The 20250-nt window shown below is 41.0% G+C and overlaps 1 protein-coding gene across 1 annotated transcript in view; it reads left to right on the top strand.

The window, feature by feature from the left end:
- The window catches only part of DLC1 (DLC1 Rho GTPase activating protein), a 290227-nt gene that overhangs the window by 96321 nt on the left and 173656 nt on the right, over positions 1–20250 (top strand). The window contains exon 5 of the mRNA XM_063135176.1: positions 12245–12278. Coding sequence (XP_062991246.1) covers positions 12245–12278 — 34 coding nt within the window. The remainder of the gene's footprint in view (positions 1–12244; positions 12279–20250) is intronic.

Raw genomic sequence — 20250 nt, 5'->3', positions numbered from 1 at the left:
ACATGCACATGCCCCAGACAGTGGGTTGGCTGTTCACTGAGCCAGGAGCTCACACCGAACAGCTTCGCAAAGGGGGGCACACCAGCTGTGGACTTCAGGATTGTAGCGAGAGAGCCGGGAAAAAAGTGACAAAAGCAGTCAGCTATATTCCTGAATAGCTGAGGGGCTGATCTGAGACCACAGCAGGATCAGCTGTGCGTCATGTGGTCCAGTAGGGACGACTTCGATATTATCCTGGAATAAACAGCTGGTTTAGACATGGCCTTGGTCAGGCAAAGAATGGGAAGCAGTTTTGGGGGTGGGGAAAAATCACGAGGATTTCAAGGGAGGATTTAAATGTACCATGCCCAAATGAATTTTGTACCTTATTGGAATTTCAGTGTGGAATTGCTTGTATTTATGTAGATATATGTGGTATGGATATCAAGGAATGTACAAAGCAGTGTGTAAATCTATCCTGCAGTTGGTAGATCTTGGTTACTTTGCTTTAATAAAAGGGGTAATTATTCTGTACGTCTCTGAACCTCATGTTTTCTATACAAATGTGTGCTTGGCAAGCTTTGGCTATATGGGTGGCCAAAGGCACTGAATTCTCCCATTATTCCTACTTCAAACCCAGGCACCAATTTCCCACTAGGACTGGGTGGGTACGCTTTTCTGACCCTGGTATCTGTATATCCCTCTGCCACAAGGTGCGGGGGGGAGAAAACCCCAAAATCATGCAGACTTTTTTGTGGTCTCACTCTTTTCTTTTTTCCATAATGCTCCCTTACAGAAAAGATCTAAATCAGTCCTCTTAACTTAGCTTTTAGAGTAATCTGATCCATGCAATACTTTTCACTAAAGCTTTTCATATTCAGTTGGAGCCGTTAACTTGAGAGACTCTTTCCTGGCCTCCTGCATATTCTGTTTGTCTATCCGGAATACAAAATCTTTAGAACAGGTTCCCAAGTGTTAAAGTTTCTACTCTAGAGTTGTTGTTGTTGTTGTTGTTGTCAGTAAGTGCCAGTAAAATAGTTTGCTTTAGGATGCAGTCCTATGGCCCCTAGACTGGGGATTTTCACCTCCAAGGCTGTAGACAGAAGTACAACCTCAGAGGTTAAAAATTCCCACTCAGATCTTAACTCCCTCTATGGTGGCTCCTCTTAAAGGTTAGGGTCATGACCTTGGGGAGAGGGGAAAGGGGCCATGCCAGTAGGTGGGGAAGGGATGGAGGAGAATAGGCCAGGATACACTGTATCCTGTGGCCCGGGAGGGGGGGGGTTAAGCAAATTTTCCAACTTCACAACTGAAACCACTGCAACGGATCATCAGTGAACTCCAACCCATCATCACCACAACCCTTCTCTCACACAAGCCTTGGGAGGCAGGCCACCTCCTCACCTGAAGCAGGTGCTAACCAGCAATAGTACACAGGACAGAGACACAGACAGAGGGACCAGACCATGCAATAGACCCAAGTGCCAATTCTGCCCACACATCTATTCAGGCAACACTGTGCAACTACTCCATGTTTTTTTAATGTTTGATCTCTAAAAAGAAATGAAAAGTAAACTGGGAAGGCATAGCCCCCATCTTGACAGCGGCATGAGCCCTCAAATCCCCACATTTACGCACCTTCACGTTGTCCCCATGCAAAGGAGAGAAGGCAGGGGTTGTGACAGGAGGGGAGGGAGGAGCCGCTCTGCCGCACCACCGGATGGGCGCTGCTGCAGCACGGCCCATCCCTCCTCAGTCCCCTCCCCTTTTACCTTGCTGCCCTGGGAGCACGGGTCTGATCTTAGCTCTCCCCAGAGAAGGCGGGTAGGTGGCCCAGTGGCCAAAGGAGAGAGCAATGGGGGTTTTCTTTGTTTTTGAGAGTTTTGCGCAGAGGCGGCCCAGTGGTCAGTTGACTTGCTTGGCCATCCCCTCCCACTGTCTGGGCCTGTTGCACTTGGCTCCACTTTGGTTTTTTGTGTTTCTGTTTTTCTTTAACTGTGCTGCTCCATGGGCCCACAGAGGTGCATAGTTGACCCAGCAGCCATTTGGCTTGCTGCACTGTCCCCTCCCCCTGTTGCTGCCGATGGTGACTGAATCAGGGTTCACCAGTGACCGAATCAGATGGTGACCGAATCAGGATTCGCAAAGCCAGAGGAGGGGGATAAATAGAAGATGCGGGTCTCCCCTTCGCTGGCTTGAAAAAATCGGGGTAAGTGCCCGACCTTTTTAAAGTGGGGCTTCAAGGGAATGCTTTCGGAGGGCTCTGCGATGGCAGCTGCGTCATATACTTGACCTGCCGCCACTACGGATCCACCCCAGGGCAAACCTCTCATCAAGACAGGCCCATAGTGAGGCAGAAGGGAAGATTTGATGATGTTATGTAGATGCCCTAAGCCTGGCTGCTCCATGGTAAATCCCTGACGTGGAAGCTCTTGTGGTGTGGAAGCAGCAGATATTCGGATTAAATGGGTTTTATTCAAAGTGCAAAACAACAGCCTGCTTTAAAACAGCCTGACCTTCTCCTAGCTCTGTTGTTTCTGTGAAGCAGCAACTGCTCCTTCTTAAAGGGAAAGATTAATCTTTCAAAAGCATCCTCAGCTGACCTTGGAGATCACAGTTGGCCTAAGACAGTTAGGGCTTTATGGGTTATAATAACCAGCATCTTGAATTGTGCTTTAAAGAAAACTGGGTGTTGGCTCAATAGGGAGAGCAATATGCTTGTGGCCACCAATCCTTGGCTGATGCTATATAAAGTATCCACCCACTACTATTTATAATGGCTAATGTTGCATGAGATCCACCAGTCTCTCCAGCAACAATTCTGTTACCAGCAACTTTAATTGCTGGCCTGAATTCACTCTGTGTGCAAAAAAGCAGCCAGATAACTGCTAATACTTAAATACTAGATAGTGTGTGTAAAAACAGAGCTTGTCTAACTTACAGTTCCACCCTTTGTATTTCTTTCTTCCCAGAGACAGCAGAGTGCTAAAGTTTAAGGCCAGGGCTAAGATCTGCCATATTTCGCTTAGAAATGGACCGTCCTCTAGAGCTGTAATGCTTTTCATCCATCAACAGTGGTTGTGTTGGGGTTCACTTACACAACAGCAGAACTTTTTCTACAAGTCCATTGTTCAGCTAATGTTTATCTTGCAAAACCTTTTACAACCACAAACACATCAATAAAACTTGAAAATCTGGCAAAGTTAATTACTAGAAAATAAAAGGGCAATCGTATCTTAAGGGCTGGTAATTAAAATCTCATGTTCCCTTTTTATTTTGGCAACTGTGAATATATGCATACCTACAAATATGATTTTCTTGTAAAGTCTTAAAAAATTATTGCAAAGCCTCAGGAGTACTTACACAACTCTGGTGATTTGGGTTATTTCCATTGACTCTTGAATGAATATCTGTCTTGAGACTTGAACTGGCTGTTTCATGTTATTAAAATATATTCATAATCCACAATGTCATTGAACTACATCTGCTTTATATTTAATATTATTATAGTGGAGGTGGGGGTGGAGCGAGGATGACTCACAGATAATGTATGCACAATGCTTTCTTTTTATTAGATGGCTATTTCAATGTACCTCCTACACAGTGTGCTACTCAAACATGAATCCAACTTTGGGCTCATCTACACCAAGCAGGATATTGCACTATGAAAGTGGTATGAAAGCAGTATATAAAAGGCAGGAGCCACACGACTGCTTTATAGTGGTATTGAAGTGCACTGACAACTTTTGGGGCCCATTGACACATCTACACCATGCAGGATATAACACTATGAAAGCGGTATATGGCATGTGTCAATGGGCCCCGACAGTTGTCAGTGCACTTCAAAACCGCTATAAAGCAGTCGTGTGGCTCCTGCCTTTGCTGCCTGATTCTCAGGTAAAAAGTGTGGCTAGGAATGACTGTTCCACCTTTGGTAAACCAGGTAGGCCTGCTCCGAGGAAATGCAGACCTAGTCACTAAAATATATGCTCTGGTAAACTCTAGACTAGACCACTGCAGTGCTCTCAAAGTGAGCTACCTTTGAAAAGTGTTCAGGAACTACAATGGATCCAGAATGCTGCAGCTAGGTTGCTGACTGTCACTAGTAGGGTGGCCACTTATGCATCACCCAAAAAGAGGATAAAAGAGAGTAACAATTTGAATGGCATTTGCAAATTTAGAAGTAATTACTATAATTTAAATAGAAATACAGTACATTTCACCAGAGTGGGGAAAACTGTGATGAGGTCACCCGTCTGCCTGTTCAGTCTGCTGTCCAGGTGCTAAGTGTTCCTTCAAGGCCCCTGCTCTCTCTTTTGATAATTCTTTATCTTTAAACCAAATTTGAACTGGATAGCACCTCAAATACAGAATGCCTTCAAACAGAGGACTGTCCTCTGGCAGCCCATCAACTAGAGGACTGTTTTCTGTAAAGTAGGACACTCAGCCACCTAGCACTAGCTGGAGATAACATATAACTTGTCCCCTAAGGAGAGAGAGATGGACACTGAAGGAAAGGGGATATCGGATGGACTCCTTATCTGTTTTTGTTTTTGCCTCTGCATGGACCATCTGGGTTTCCTAAAACCCATGGCATTATGCAAAGCCTGATAGGAAAGCTTGTTGTAAATTGTTGCATAAAGTTACTGTCTGTAGCCAGAAGCAAATCCTGTTTGCTTGTGGTTTGCATAATAAAAGTAACTGACTGGAAAAATGGCTTGGCAGCTTGACTACAAAGGAAGCTAGGGACAGAGCACCTGACAACCAGGAACAGTCCCAGCAGGGACTCCATATTTTCTCTGAGGAAGGAGGAACACTGTGTATCCCAACAAGTGTGTTGGTGTTCCGTAGGAGTCGGTTGGATAAGGGTCGCCCATTGTGAGAACAGCATGTTGAGCATTGGAGGGGATCCCCCTTGGGAGTGGTGTGGGTGGGTGTGTATGAGGGATGAGACATCCAGATTGGCCTGTTTGGATGTCGGGGTTTGGTTTTCAATGACTGAAAAGATATTATCTAGCCTCTACTCATTACCTTGGTGCTGACATGCCCCTGTCATTTCCAGCAATTAAAGAGGAAATGGGGGAAAGAAGCTAATCTTAAAACACCAAAGTATTCCTTTCAGCTTCCAAGGAGGTGGATGAGATTTTATTAAAACAAACAAAAACCAGCAGCTGAGTTATTGAATAGTGGTGTTCTTTATTAAGCTGACTCCGAATGCAGATACCTTGTAGCTTGCATTTCTCTTCTACCCACTCTAAATCAAAGTAACTTCATTTCCCATATGTTGTGCACCAGTAAATATTCTCAGACACAACTGTAGCATCTAGCTGGCAGATCAGCCCTCTTTTACAGATTTTTCTATCTTATCGCTGGCTTGCCCCCAACTGATTTTTCCTATGCATCAATGGCTCTTTATAGATCATTAGCATTTGTTTAAACTTATAATCTTCTCTCAAAAAAGCACCTGTCTTGGATATTTGGGAATATGCTGTGGTATAGTACATGTGGTGAAGGAAGAATTAATAGCCGTAGGAGCCTATCAGAGTCAGTGTGGGAAGAACAACTCTGGTTGTTGTTAGATGCATGTCACTTTTGCCACCTGTAGTTTGAGGCTCTAGACTTCAGTTGTGCATTATATTCAAATCAATTGTTCCAATCTTTCCTTAGACACAATGGCCCCATTCAGAAAACACCTTAAACCAAGGCTTTAACCATGGTGGTTAAGCCAGAAAGCTGGGCTATGTTCAGAAGACACCTTAAACCATGACTTTAACCGTGGTGAATAAGGCTTTCTGGCTTAACCACCATGGTTAAAGCCATGGTTTAAGGTGTCTTCTGAACAGCATTTAAGTCAAATTGATTAGTCAGTTAAAAGGGCTGATGATTGATAAACCGCACTTGTAATTAGCATGCTATAATAGCCAACTGCCAGGGACACGAACAAATAAGAATGAACCGTTATTTTAAATATTGATTACATAATTAGGCATTTTGTTTCAGTTTCTCTGTTTATATCTAACAATGTGGAGTAGAAAAGATCTGGAAGGGGTTTTCTTTTAAAACAGTGAATGATTTGATCATGTGGAAGTTATTAGTACAGTTCTTTTGTTTCATCAGGTTTGAGGAGTTTGGAATAATGTGAAGTTACACTGGACCCATCTGGTTGAGCAGGAAAATCCCATTTAATTGCTCTTTTGCCAAAAATGTTAAATCACTTCCTGGGAATGCAATTAATTTAAAACATATGGAAACCATTGGGGAGGGTCCACAGCGATTTGGAAGCTATTTTTTAGATGCAAGCATTGTTCATAAGTAACAGTAAGGCTTGTTATCCTACTGCGTTGATAGTTAACAAAGCATGTAAACACCCTCCCCCACTCCAAACCCTAAGTCTTATGGGGCTTGTGTGAAGAACTGACGGAACAATATTTTCTCACTCCTCAGCGTCTTTTGCTGTTGCTGAGGAAAATGAAACGGATTCTCTTGTTTTATTGATGTTCTTTGCACTTAGAAATGACAGAAGAAATAAATAGGGTGTTTTTTAAACTCTTTTTACTTCAACAAATATTTGTATAGTTGATGATGATGATGATGATGATGATGATGATGATGATGATGATGATTTACATTTATATACTGCCCCATAGTTGAAGCTCTCTGGTCAGTTTACAAAGATTAAAAACACTGAACATTAAAAACAAATATACAAAATTTAAAACCATAAAAAGCATAAAAACAGACAATATCCATTTAAAACAACTATTCTGGGGTCAGTTAAGAAAAAAAAACTCAGCGTATGTTTTTCCTTCATTTGTTTTGTCTAAATGATATAATATCATATTTTCTGTGCTTGCTGTTCAAGCTTCAGGCTATGACACAAATTAACATGTGATGCAGAAGATTGCCTCTCTTCTTTTTAAAAGTAAAAGCAACTTTAGACTTGTCCCCTTCAAACTTAGATGGGGCCCATGATGCTGTGGGAAGTGGTTGAATTATTTCTCCTCCATCATTTCCCCAATTTGAATCATTCCCCAATGAAAGCTCTTGATAGCCAAAGTGGGGTGGGAGGCAGGTGTAATATAAGTGTGGAGAAGTGAAGTGCACTGAACTATCTTCTGACCTAACTCATAGTCCCTTTCTAGACCTCTGCAGAGCCCAAGTCCTTTTTTAAAAAAAAATCCTTAGTTGCCCCCACTCTGGTTGTTCCAGGCCCCAGCATCACTGATTTTAATCCTCTTATATAAAGAACAAAAAATAACCCCAGTGACATCTGGGGAAGAAATCTGGTCAACTCTCATATGCATGGCCAGAAAAATCATGGGTGGTTTTTTGGTTTTGGTGAATGACCCAAGGCAAAGAATTTATTGAAATGAATCAGAATTGATATAATAGCATTTCAAAATAAATGAGGAAAAAAACCTCATAAAAAAGTCAAGAGACAAAATTAAAAATATATATTTTCATTCCCTATTTGGGTGTTATTTTTGAAACTGTGTCCCAGTCTCCTCAAATCCTACTTTTTGAGATGAAGCCTATCACATGCCTTCTATGAACAAAGAAGGGAGTTATCCCATCACAAAACCGATAAGAACTCAACTGTCCTGACTAGGGATGAGAAACCTTTGGCCCTCCAGATGTTGTTGGGCTACACCTGTCATCAGCCCTGGCAATTGACCATGCTGGATGCGACTGATAGGGGTTGGGATCCAGCAACATCTGGAGGGCACCTTCTAATTTGACAGAAGCCATCTCATTGAGAGAAGGAATTCCACTTTCGAAATTGGGCCAACCCATGTCAGCCACAGAAATGCAGGGATAAACCTATACTAGTCTGAACCCTACATCAATATTTGATTCTCCCACCACCACCACCACTTAACCAGCTTCAAGACCAATGGCAGCAGACCAAGTGAAAACCCTAGAATCGATGGAGTGCTTGATTAGCTGCCAGGGGTTTCCTTGGAAGTAGAGTCTACTTGGGATGAGGGAGACAGTGACCCAGCAATTAGCAGTGTGTATGTAAGCCTCTCTTCTGGCTCTTTGCTGGGATAAAGCTCCAATCCCCTCCAGAATTTCCTTGCTCAGCTCCAGTCTGCCCTGCTAGGTGTCGGTCATAGACAACTCCATATCATTGCACCCCAATCCAACCTTTCTTCCCTCCCATTTACAGACACCTGCTGTTGTTTTTAAGTCTTAAAAAAAACATTGGATATCTAATAACAGAAATATCCCATTGTGAATTCACAAATCCCATATATTGGTACAGCTGAGTGCATGGGAGCATAAGTTGGTAATGACTCACAGGAAGAGGAATACAAAAGGCATCTGCTCTTCTTCAAATACTGAAGCAGTTATTGAGAGAGAATATGCATCCGTTCCATTAGAAATCACTGTTCTCTAACACAGGTGTATATATGTTCCCATTAAATGTAATATTTTGGTTTCATTTGCAGATCCATCTGTTTGAGAGAGCTTGGTAAAGAGAAAATAAAGCAGATGTCTTCACAGGACAGCTTTATTTCATTTGCGTGTTTCTTCTTGAGTCATTGGTAAAGGACCATAGCTCAGTGGCAGGTTTGCATGCACAAAGTCCCAGGTTCAGTCACTGGCATTCCCAGATAAAGGAACTTCCTGAGACCCTAGTGAATTGCTGCCAGCCAAAGTAGACAATACTGGACTAGACAGACAAATAGGTAGCTACATCAACCACTGTTGATGTTCCTGGAGTGTCAAAACACCGTCGTGGCAAGAGCTATATGGAAATGTTCCCAATTGCAGTGCCCAAGCAAATAGTGCCTCTTGCATTACTTTAACTTATATCACTACTTACTCTCAGAAGGCCAATGTTTCTTTGCCCTATCTATTTATTCGTCATATTTTTAAAATTTACTTGGATTTTCTCATAATGACTCAAATTTCATTTCTGATTCTCTTATGCTTAATTGTACTGCATAGCATTAGCTGTTGTGGACATCTTTTGTTGTACAAGTGAATTTACATAAGTAAGGGCATGATCATATACATCTTTAGATAGAAAGAAGTCCTACAAGCCCCAGCAAGCTGGATTTGCCCAGGGTGGTTCTATTATTTCTTTATTTTAAACCTTTCTAGCCTGTGTAGATGGAAATGAGAGGCAGAGTTAATTATCATCCACGTACTGATAATACTTGCAGTTGAAGCATTTGTGAGTATCTAGAGCTAGATCTACACTACTACTTTATAACAGTATTGCAGTACACTGATAACTGATGGGGCAGAATCCACATTCCATGTACCACTTTCATAGGCCTTTGCTAGACCTACCTGAAAATCCGGGGGAGAGAAGGGGAGACCTCGCGTTGTGAATAATGCAAGATCTCACCCCTGTTTACACGCAAGGCGCGATGAGCTCAAGAAGAGAGGCATCGCGCCTGCCATTTTTAAATATTTTCTTAAAGGGCCGGTTGTACACAAGGGCTAGAGTGGAATGATACGGTGTTTTTAAAAAAACAATAATTTGATTTTCCCACTCCCCCCACCCTAGCCCCGTTGGGCGGAGCCGGGAAAAGCCACGGAAACAGCCACACGCTCGCAGTCTCGAGACCGCAGGAAAAACCAAGCCCAAAGTGTAGGGCTTTATCCTGGGGTTCCCTCCCTGAGCCCGGGACCCCCTGTGCAGCAGCTGGACACACAGGGGTGATCCCGGGTATCAGCCCAGGATAACCGCTGGTCTAGCTAAGGCCATAGTGTTATATCCTGCCTCTTATTCCACATTCATAATAATTTGACATAAGGTGTAGATCTGGCTTAGGTTTGACCCAGCTGCTTTTACAGCATCAGAGTCTCCGTAATTATTGAAAGCACTTATTGGGGCTTGTCAATAAATATTTGTTATTGGTGAATAAATATGATATACGAGATTTTAAACAGGAATGGAATAGGGAACTGGATTGTCCTGTTCTGCCTAATCAGTGGATCACCACTTTGCTGTGTCTATGAATCTTAGACTGCATCTTATTCTGCAAAAGCTTTTTTAAAAATGTCTAATGGATAGCGAAATGTATCTTTAATAAGGCATTGTATAATTCAGCTAATTGCTGGTTGTGTAGTGTAGCTAAAGTTTCTTTTAAACATATGTTTTGGAAATATGCCATAGTTGGTTTTTCCTTTGTGGGAGGAAGTTATTATACAGATAAATTTTGTACTGGAACAGTCTTTAATTTTCATTGATGTATGCACTTTTAAAAACTATTTACTTGCTTGATGGAAATTAATGAATTGTCAGTGTAAATGGATTCTACATGCCCTCTTAAACAGCTAAAAGACTGATATTACAACATTAGAAGGATAAATGCTCACCTCCTATAATGCAATAGATTGAGGGATTGATAATTTCAACATTTGAATAGGTGGCATATAGATGCCACATTCAAACACATACTTATTGGGATATCTAGTCCGCTTTTGTTGAAGCCTATGTATGATTGCTAGTAAATTGCAGGTCTGTATATATGCATTTCATATGTATTCATTGTTATGGACATATACACATTTATGTATGTATTTAAAAAAAAAACACCCACCAATAAATAATACTAACAACACTTCAGCCCAGACTTCCAGAGGACTTCCCCCAATGGTTTCATATACTTGTTAAAAAATATGGGGTCAGGATGAAACCTGGTGGCAGCCCACAGACTAACAGCTTAGAATGATTAGATTAGAATGTTGCTTCTTTAATTGACTTTGCTGCTGGCTCCACTTGGGTCTATTTGAATGTCTCCAGAGATTCAAATTTCATTCTTTACAATTCTGTATGAATTGGGCCATAAAAAGTGCCCAATTACAAAATACTGCAGGTCAATTGCAGCATGGATTAAACATATCTTTCTTTTAATAGTTCTTTGAGAGCCTGCAGGCGACAGTCCTCCAGAGGAGATCACTGTTTAATCGTCCTGCTTGTGGTTGAGAGACTAGGGCAGGATCTACACTACTGCTTTAAAATGGTATATAACAGTAGTGACAACTGTTGGGGCCCAGGACACACTGCAGATACCATTTTCAAACTGTTTTCAAAGTGTTATATCCTGCTTGGTATAGATCTGGCCTACGCTGGGTGGAATTAGGACAGTCACTGAAGCTTCTGGCAAGTAAGAAGAACCAGGCTGATCTCTTCCATTTTCTAGCTAATAGGCCCTGACAGTTAAGATGGATTTCTTTTTGGATTTGGCTGCCTTTTTGTGCAATTAACAGCTCCTGTGGATGATCATCTCACATGAGCAATGCAACATGGCATAAAATCTGCTACTGCGTAGTAAAATAATATGATTGCAAGGTGGAAAATCAATAATAATAATAATAATAATAATAATAATAATAATAATAGATTATTATGTTTAGTGGGGAATATGGATGCATTGATACATCTTTGCAAGGCTAGTAGAGACAGCACTGAATTGCTTGGGCGAGATCAAGAACTTGCTTGACTCGTGTGTGTCTCTCTATGTGTGTATCTGTGTGTTGGCAGTCCAATCTCACCAGTTTAAGCTGAAGTTCTGCAAGCAGCAGCTCATAAGTCTGGGCCGTAAGCAGACTTATGGGCAGATCTCCACTCAACAGAATTAATGAGGTGGAAATTCAGCTTGGCTGGCTTACCACATTTGAAAGTAAGTGAAGTAACACCCATGACCATTTAAAGAGCAGAAGTCTCATAAGACCACTACTATAAATCCAGAATCTAAAATTACCTAACTACACCACTGGACATAAGTTGTTTGTTTGTTTGTTTGTTTGTTTAGAAAACTTGTGTTAATGATGACTATGAAGACTTATCATTGACTGTTACAACGTTTTCATGCCTGGCTTTGGTTTCATGCTCATTTTAGCTCATTGTTCTGGCTTCTCGATCATTACATAGTGTTTACTGAAATGTGTTTACTGCATTTATCTCAATGTTGTTTAGGATCTTTTGACTGCTGCAGTATAAGTGTAATGTATCGCTGATGTGGATAGATGTAAATAAAGATAACTATAGCTATGCAACAGAGAAGAGTACGAGAGCAGGCGTGCTTTTCTGATGGTCATATGGTCAGGGCCCTGCTCTGACCATTTGAATGTGTGTGTTAGTCATGGGGAAAGTTTGCTCTGTGATGCTGGTCCCAGTTTCCCAAGTGCATTCATTTTAAACCACATGAACATCTGGGGAGAGGGACAGAGGTGTGTATTCATTCATTTCTATTTTAGAACTCTTTTTTTGAAAATGTAACTTCCTTTTCTTCTTTTTCAGGCCATGCCAATTATTACAGAAAAGGAGAAGGCTGGTGAGTGAATGATGATTTTTCTTGGTTTTTCCTTTCCCCTGGAATTCATTTTTGTAGAATGTCAGCATATGTATCCCTTATGGAAAGAGGCAGGCTCAAAATGCAATTTCAATAGAAGGTACAAATTCGGTACTTAAGAAATAGTTGTATAACTGCACGTACTTTATTGCCTGCATTTTCATTCCATTTTTTGGGGGGAGGGGGGTTGTATGATGATGGTAGTTTCTTGTGAAAATGAACAACAGTCTTGATAAACTGATATGATAAGGTAATTTGGCTACTGCTCATAGTCAGAAAAACAAAACTGAATATAATATACCAGGATCTTCATCTTTTTTAATTGTCAGTAACAAAGAAATAATGGTCTTCTAGATCATTTGGTTGGTTGGTGCTTTGTCTGGATAAAAAAAAAGGCTTCATGGCAATTAGGAACACACTTTAGAATGCTGAATGGCCTCTGTTGGATCAGTTTGTGTTCCCCATATAATTGGAAACAACATTTTACAGGCTCTAGGGGCCCATCTACGCAGAGATGGGTTCTGAAGTGTTTTCTGGTTACATCTGGATTTTCATGAAATCATTTTGGTCCATCCGCAGCACACTTTAGCTAAAAATCCACTTTCATGGGTCAAAAGGCACTTCAAACCGCCCTACTTTGGAGTTGGATGAGTAGAACTGGACATCCTTAATAATAACGTAGGTCTTGCTCAGCGAAAGAGTGAGGCTTGCACCCCACCCCTCTCCATTCTCCCCTGCTCAGAGAATTGTAATGGAAGAGATGGATGACACCCCTGTAGTTTACCCCACACCTGTCCCCTCACATCCACTATTTGTCTTGAGAAGTGTCCTCCGTTTCTCAAATGGTTACATTGATAGAAAATTGCTTGCTGCTATAGCACCAGATGCATTATTGCCTTATTGAATGGCCTGCTCCCCACAGCCTTATCCGTTGTATGGTGGAGAATGAGTCAAGGAGATCAATGATTTCAACATGTTTCCATGCTACCCCACAGCCCTTGCTGAGTGACTCTGCTACCAGCATTGTAAGTAGCAGTGAAGAAGCTGCAAAGGTGTGGCAGCCAAAGTTCTTAAAGCTGCTAAAATGAAAGTACACAACTGCAAAGTAGCAGCCCAAAATGCTCTATATCGAAAGTGTACAACTGTGAAATAGTGCACAGTAAAGAGTGGAACATCCCTACTGCAAAAATATTGCTAAGTGAATTGGGAAAGGAAGCCTGTGCCCAAATTGTGCTACTGTGAATGGGGAAAAAATAAACCATGATGGCTAAGCATTTTGAGCTAAACATTATGTCTTAGCGTGTCGTGTGAACCATGACTTACAGTAGTATGTCAGGTGAACAATTCCTAACCATGGTGGCTACATAACCACGGTTTAAACACTCTCACTAACCACATGCTGCAAAAGGGTTAACAATTTAACCATGGCTTAGCATGTTGTGTGAACAGGCCCATAATTTAGCTGTGTGTGATTCATTTCTTTATGCTGGTATAATAAGCATGTGCAGCTGCAATTTAGATTAGGACTATGGCAATCCACAAGAAGGGGTGTTAAACCTCCCCCCATGTTTCCTGAAATTCTACACATACTCCTGGGGGGGGAGGGGTTAAAAAATAAAATATCCATGGAGTTTGGCCTTCAGTGAGTGGGTAGGCAAGAATCTGCTTTTTCATTGGATATACATTCTAAACACATACAAGCTTGTGTATTCACAGAATTTCCTAATACCTCTTGAGTCACGAGCTATAGTAACGAGTTATAGTACATAGTAAAAACAAGGACGAGTCCTTTAAAAGACTAACAAATGTATTATGGAATTCGATTTCATGGACTCAAGTCTACTTCATCAAATGCATGAAGGGTTAACCTAAGTTGGCAGACATATAGACACATGGGGATAGAGAGAAAGAGAAAATGTAAGCTGTGAGGTCAGAGGGAAATGAAATGAAAAAAAGTAAACACTGTAACAATTATATTAAAAATGAAATGTATGTGTAAAATAATTACAGTGACCACTCACAAATTAGTGCTGCCAATACTGCTGGCACTGGAAACCTAATTTACACATGTAGCTGGATCCATTGGGTTGGTTCCAAACTTAGTCATACTTAAATCATTAATGGGATTTAAGTCAGGCATGACTAACTCAATTCCTATTGAGTTAAATAGGCCTACTGTAACTATGACTATATCTTGCTCAAACCCACTATCTGAATTCAGGTGAGAAATCTGAATTCCTTAATACATTATAATACAGTAACCTTATGCTGAAGTTTTTTTGTGGCCACTTTGCGGACAGTAATGGAGTGACTTGGGAAGTTGTAGCAGACTCACATGAATACTCCTCTGGATATTATTACCTGGATAATCTACATTTTCAATTCCATTTGAGCAGTGTCTGCTTGACTCCTTTTGATGGGTGTACATTGTTCACTATATAAGAACATGCTATCCATGAGGACCAATAAAATTGTATGCACTTTATAAAACCTTGTGAAATGTAAGCTTTTTTTCTGTGTGAATGTTTTCATGGACAATCTATCTCTACAGTTAGGAGCTCAGGATGGTAAACATGGGGTTAATTCCATTTTATTATCACAGCATCTCACTGATGTAGGTTGGGCTGTTGTTGTTTATTCGTTCAGTCGTTTCCGACTCTTCGTGACTTCATGGACCAGCCCACACCAGAGCTTTCTGTCTGCCGTTGCCATCCCTAGCTCCCCCAAGGTCAAGTCTGTCACCTCCAGAATATCATCCATCCATCTTGCCCTTGGTCGGCCCCTCTTCCTTTTGCCTTCCACTTTCCCTAGCATCAGCCTCTTCTCCAGGGTATCCTGTCTTCTCATTATGTGGCCAAAGTACTTCAGTTTTGCCTTTAATACCATTCCCTCAAGTGAGCAGTCTGGCTTTATTTCCTGGAGTATGGACTGGTTTGATCTTCTTGCAGTCCAAGGCACTCTCAGAATTTTCCTCCAACGCCACAGTTCAAAAGCATCTATCTTCCTTCGCTCAGCTTTCCTTATGGTCCAGCTCTCGCAGCCATAGGTTACTACGGGAAATACCATTGCTTTAACTATGCAGACCTTTGTTGTCAGTGTGGTGTCTCTGCTCTTAACTATTTTATCAAGATTTGTCATTGCTCTCCTCCCAAGAAGTAAACGTCTTCTGATTTCCTGGCTGCAGTCAGCGTCTGCAGTAATCTTTGCGCCCAGAAATACAAAGTCTGTCACTGCCTCCACGTTTTCTCCCTCTATTTGCCAGTTATCAATCAAGCTGGTTGCCATAATCTTGGTTTTTTTGAGGTTTAACTGCAACCCAGCTTTTTCACTTTCTTCTTTCACCTTTGTCATAAGGCTCCTCAGCTCCTCCTCGCTTTCAGCCATCAAAGTGGTGTCATCTGCATATCTGAGATTGTTAATGTTTCTTCCTGCGATTTTAACTCCAGCCTTGGATTCGTCAAGCCCAGCACGTCGCATGATGTGTTCTGCATACAAGTTGAATAGGTAAGGTGAGAGTATACAACCCTGCCGTACTCCTTTCCCAATCTTAAACCAGTCCGTTGTTCCGTGGTCTGTTCTTACTGTTGCTACTTGTTCGTTTCTATGAGACCACACAATACATTTCTCAACTGAATGGGGATTTGAAGCCATCTAAACTGGCTCTCCGTAAGCCTTTACGTCTTGAACTGGCCATTTTTTGTGGCACCTTTGATTTGTACATAGAAAAATACAGAGGCAATTAAAAGGGGCCTTAACTGTAGAAAGATTCTCCCAATCTCTAATCTCACTGTGCCTCCACATGGTGAGAAGAACTGAAGACTACAAAATGACTGAGTGATGACAAGATGGTTCAGGCCTTAACGCGAGAGCTCTCGGCAGGAAGACCTTTTAAATGTCACTAGCAACATGTTCTTCTGTCAGTAAACAAAATTCTTTCTTTTTAAACTTCCTGGTGAGCTAGACAGAACGTTTAAACTCTGATCTAATTGGAAGATAGTAAGAAGGCAACTAAAAGCTCTAATGTTTGTTTTCGTTTTGTTTTTTTACAAAGTATTTTGATTGGATTCTCTGTCCTCCTTAATTCTTCAAATCAGGTTTGGCTATTTTAAGGTTGGTGGAATCAAAAGTGCCCTGCTTTGTTAAATAATAGACTCCTCTTTAAAGGAGATAACAAGGAGACATAGAAGTGAGAAAATGCACAAGGTTCAAATAAATGAAAAAATCCTCTTTCTCTTGAAGATGTACACATCTTCAGAGAGAAAAGAAACTTGTAAGTCCTTAGTCTACCCCTATCTGTGATCATCATGCACATGACACCAAGACTGAAGCCAGGAGGTACATTCAAGCTCCTCCATGTGTTTGCCTCCAGAAAGCTGACATCTGCAGAAACTTACATGGAATATGTGACAATTATTGATGGTCTTTTAGCCTCCCAGTTGGATTACTGCAATGTGCTGAACTTGGGGCCACCTTTGAAGATGGTTCAGCAATTTCAATTAGTTCAGAACAAGCTGCTGGTTTACTAACTTGGACTGGCTGATAAGATCACGTGATGCCAGTGCTTTGTCAGCTGCACTGGCTTCCAGTCCATTTCTGAGCCAAATTTGATGTCTTTGTGTTGACCTTTAAAGGCCTAAAGAGCTTTGGACCAGAATATCTGAAGGAACATCTCCTCTCATATGGACCTGCTCAGATCCTTAGGTCATCTTTGGAGGCCTTCCTCTGGGTGCTCCTGCTAAAGGAAGCTAGATGGCTGGCTTCAATAGAGAGAGCTTTCTTAGTTGTGGCATCCTTCTTATGGAATGGACTCCCCAAACTGCCTCACACCTACGTTGTTATCTTTGGCATCTAGCAAAGCCCTTTTTTTTTCTTCCAGGCATTTTAGAGACCTAATTCTAGTTTTTTATGGCAGTTTTATTGATTTCTGTTCTGATTTTTGTTTTGCATTGCATTGCATTGCATTGCATTCTTCTAAATATTGGTATTGTGTTTTTTGTTTTTCATTTTGCTTCATTTATTACATTTCTATACCACCTAATAGCCAAAATTCTCTGCGTGGATTACAAAAATGACCCACCTTCAAAATACAATGTTGTATATAATATAAAAACCATTTACATACAAATGAAGAGGCAACACACACACACACACACACACACTCTTGCAATCAACAATAAGAAATCCCAGAAGCCAGTTTAAATCTATTTCTATCCCATTTTAGTCTTTTTGCTGTTTTTAAGCCCACCCAAAGAGAATTAGTTATTGAGCGGATTAGAAATGTAATAAATAAATAACACTTAAGCTTCTTTTTTTAAGGAGCACTTTAGAGCTTGTATGTTTGCATGAGACAGACCCAAAACACATAAGTTTTTCTTTTAAAAAAATACATTCTTTTCAACCGCTCACAGTTTTGATGCTTTTACATGAACAGACTCCTATATATTTGAATTCAAGCTCTATGATGATCAATCCTCTAGCTGGGTCAGCGTTTGTGTTCCCTGTCAAATGAGTAGTTTCCACCTTCGAACTTGTCACTCTGCAAAGAAACAGTCCCAGCACTGCTTCCTGAACTGCATGGGTGACTGCCAAGCACCAATAAATTTTAATGGACGTATTATTGCATTTGGTTGCTCCATTGGCATTTATGTGTTGGGGGAAAGGGTGATGATGAGTGTAGTTCTTAGAGGTTAACATTTCAAGTTAGGGTGTGTGAGAGACATATTTTTTAAAAGGAAGAGGTCAAAGTTATGGGTTCTGTCTTTCACTTAATTCTTAGCTTTAGCCCTTTAGTGAAGCTCCTAAATGCCCCTCGCTTTATAGTGATATTGAAGTGCACTGCAGGATCTACAGTACTGCTTTATAGTGGTAATGATGTGCAATGACAACTGGTGGGGCCCATGACACAACTACACCAAGCAGGATATAACACTATGAAAGTGGTGTGAAAGCAGTATATGGTATGTGTCAATGGGCCCCAACAGTTGTCAGTGCACTTCAATACCACTATAAAGCAATAGTGTGGCTCCTGCATTTTATATACCGCTTTCATAGTGGAATATCTGCTTGGTGTAGATGAGCCCTAAGTCTAAAATTATTGTGCTGGGACTCCCTACCATTAGGTGGAGAGATTCGGTGGTCTCAAACAGAGGGTGCTTGGGGGGAATATGCAGAGCAGAAGCAGCCCCCCAGCTGTTCTCCACAATTCCTTGGCTGGAGGATGCTGGGGACGTTAGTCTACCAAATCAGGGGGGCACAAGGTTGGAGAAGGCTGCTCTGTAGGAAGCTAATAAGGTTTGTTTTGCAGTTGCACGGTGTGTGGGTTTGTTTTTTCATGAACCTTTAGGCCTTGAAATGCCTGTTAGCCAAATGATGAATTTCTTCTTCTCAAAACCTTGAGGAAGTGCTGCCTTTGATGTCATGCTTATTTACGCTCCTCATTGAAAAAGGTTTTTATTAGGGTGTTCATCCATCAGCATGCACCTCCCAATTGCCTTATAGAGGAAGGCATCCTTTCGCGACTTGCATTGCCTACAAACCTCAGCAGGTACAACATACCCCCTTAGAGTACCACTATGGCATTTCTCTCTCTACTCTCTATTCTCTACTGGCTGGTATGTAAAAGTAATTGCACCGTTTTAAAAATAGTGGTTATTCACATCATGAGCATTTAGATATGATTTCTGGATAGACAATAAATAAATCTTTCTTATCTGGCGATTGGCCCAAACCTTCCAAACCCTTAATATGGGTTTGAGCTACATGGATTTGCCTAGAGCTGTAAGAGGGAATGAAAATATACAAAAGCTAGAATGCATGTTCTGATATATTATATGCAGCATATGCTATACATTTGCAAGCAAATCCAGATACGTGGATAGTTCCTTGCACGTATTCTGGAATGTTGCACTGCCAGTGGTAGATGTCATGTACAAAGTTTTGAGTGAGATGTGGTGAAATAATACCATTTTCAGTAATCCAGGAGTAACAAATTTTAGATTTATATTACAGAAGAAAACTTCTTCTACAAGAATCTCAACAGTTGATGCCTGTATAAGTGAGGGGGTCTCAAGCAGCTTTGAGTGTGTGCTTGTGTATGTGTGTGATTCCTAATACAAGAATGTCTTCTCAATTGCAGTCCTGTAAACCCCTCTTCCCCAAAAAATCATAAATGGCTTTTGTGCTCTTCTACAGGAGTATAGGGAGGTAAGAACTGTAAGGCAGTCTTGCTTAGAAAACGTTTAAGAACCATTACACCCCTTACTGGAGATACTGACATACTTTACCAGAAGCTGAGCATGACTCAGAAACATACCAGTACATTGATGTTTATTGTTTACACAGATTATGTCAATAATACCATTATGCAAATCCACAATATGTACTCCTGTTTTCTGACCTTGATGAACAAATTACCATCACATTTCAGTTCATCATGTGGACTAGAAACATAACTTTCTTTTAAAATATAGATATTAGGATTCTAATAGGAAAGGATAAATGATAAAGAAATGCATCAGAAATGTTGTTTCCCATAATCTTTAGGAAGGAATTCAAAGCAAAACGGATGAAAGAAGTGTAACATTTGTTTAAAAATAGGTGATTTACTGTAGAGACTTGTGAGTGGACTACACTAATCTATTTTGAAAGGTAGCCTTCATATCTGCATTGACAAATCAAGCTAAGGAGTGGGAGATAAGGTTTCTAGTTGAGTACCATTAGCTGTGTCATCCTCCTTTTCATGCACCCTGCGTTCTCCCAGTGGTCTGAGAAAGTTTGTACAATATAAGGCAGGCAGTGATTGCTACCAGGAGAACTAACTTTGATGTTCTATGCTGTCTTGTCTTTGAAGCTTTATGCTTGACTGCTGTACACAGAACAGAAGCAGGCTTGTGTGTTCTGCATTCATGAACGCTCATTACTGTGAATTGTGCCTGGTCAATGTTGGCTTGTGAGT

The sequence above is a fragment of the Elgaria multicarinata genome, chromosome 10, assembly GCF_023053635.1.
Source record: "Elgaria multicarinata webbii isolate HBS135686 ecotype San Diego chromosome 10, rElgMul1.1.pri, whole genome shotgun sequence".
Lineage (NCBI taxonomy): Eukaryota > Metazoa > Chordata > Lepidosauria > Squamata > Anguidae > Elgaria > Elgaria multicarinata.
This window is presented reverse-complemented; position numbering and strand designations above follow the sequence as displayed.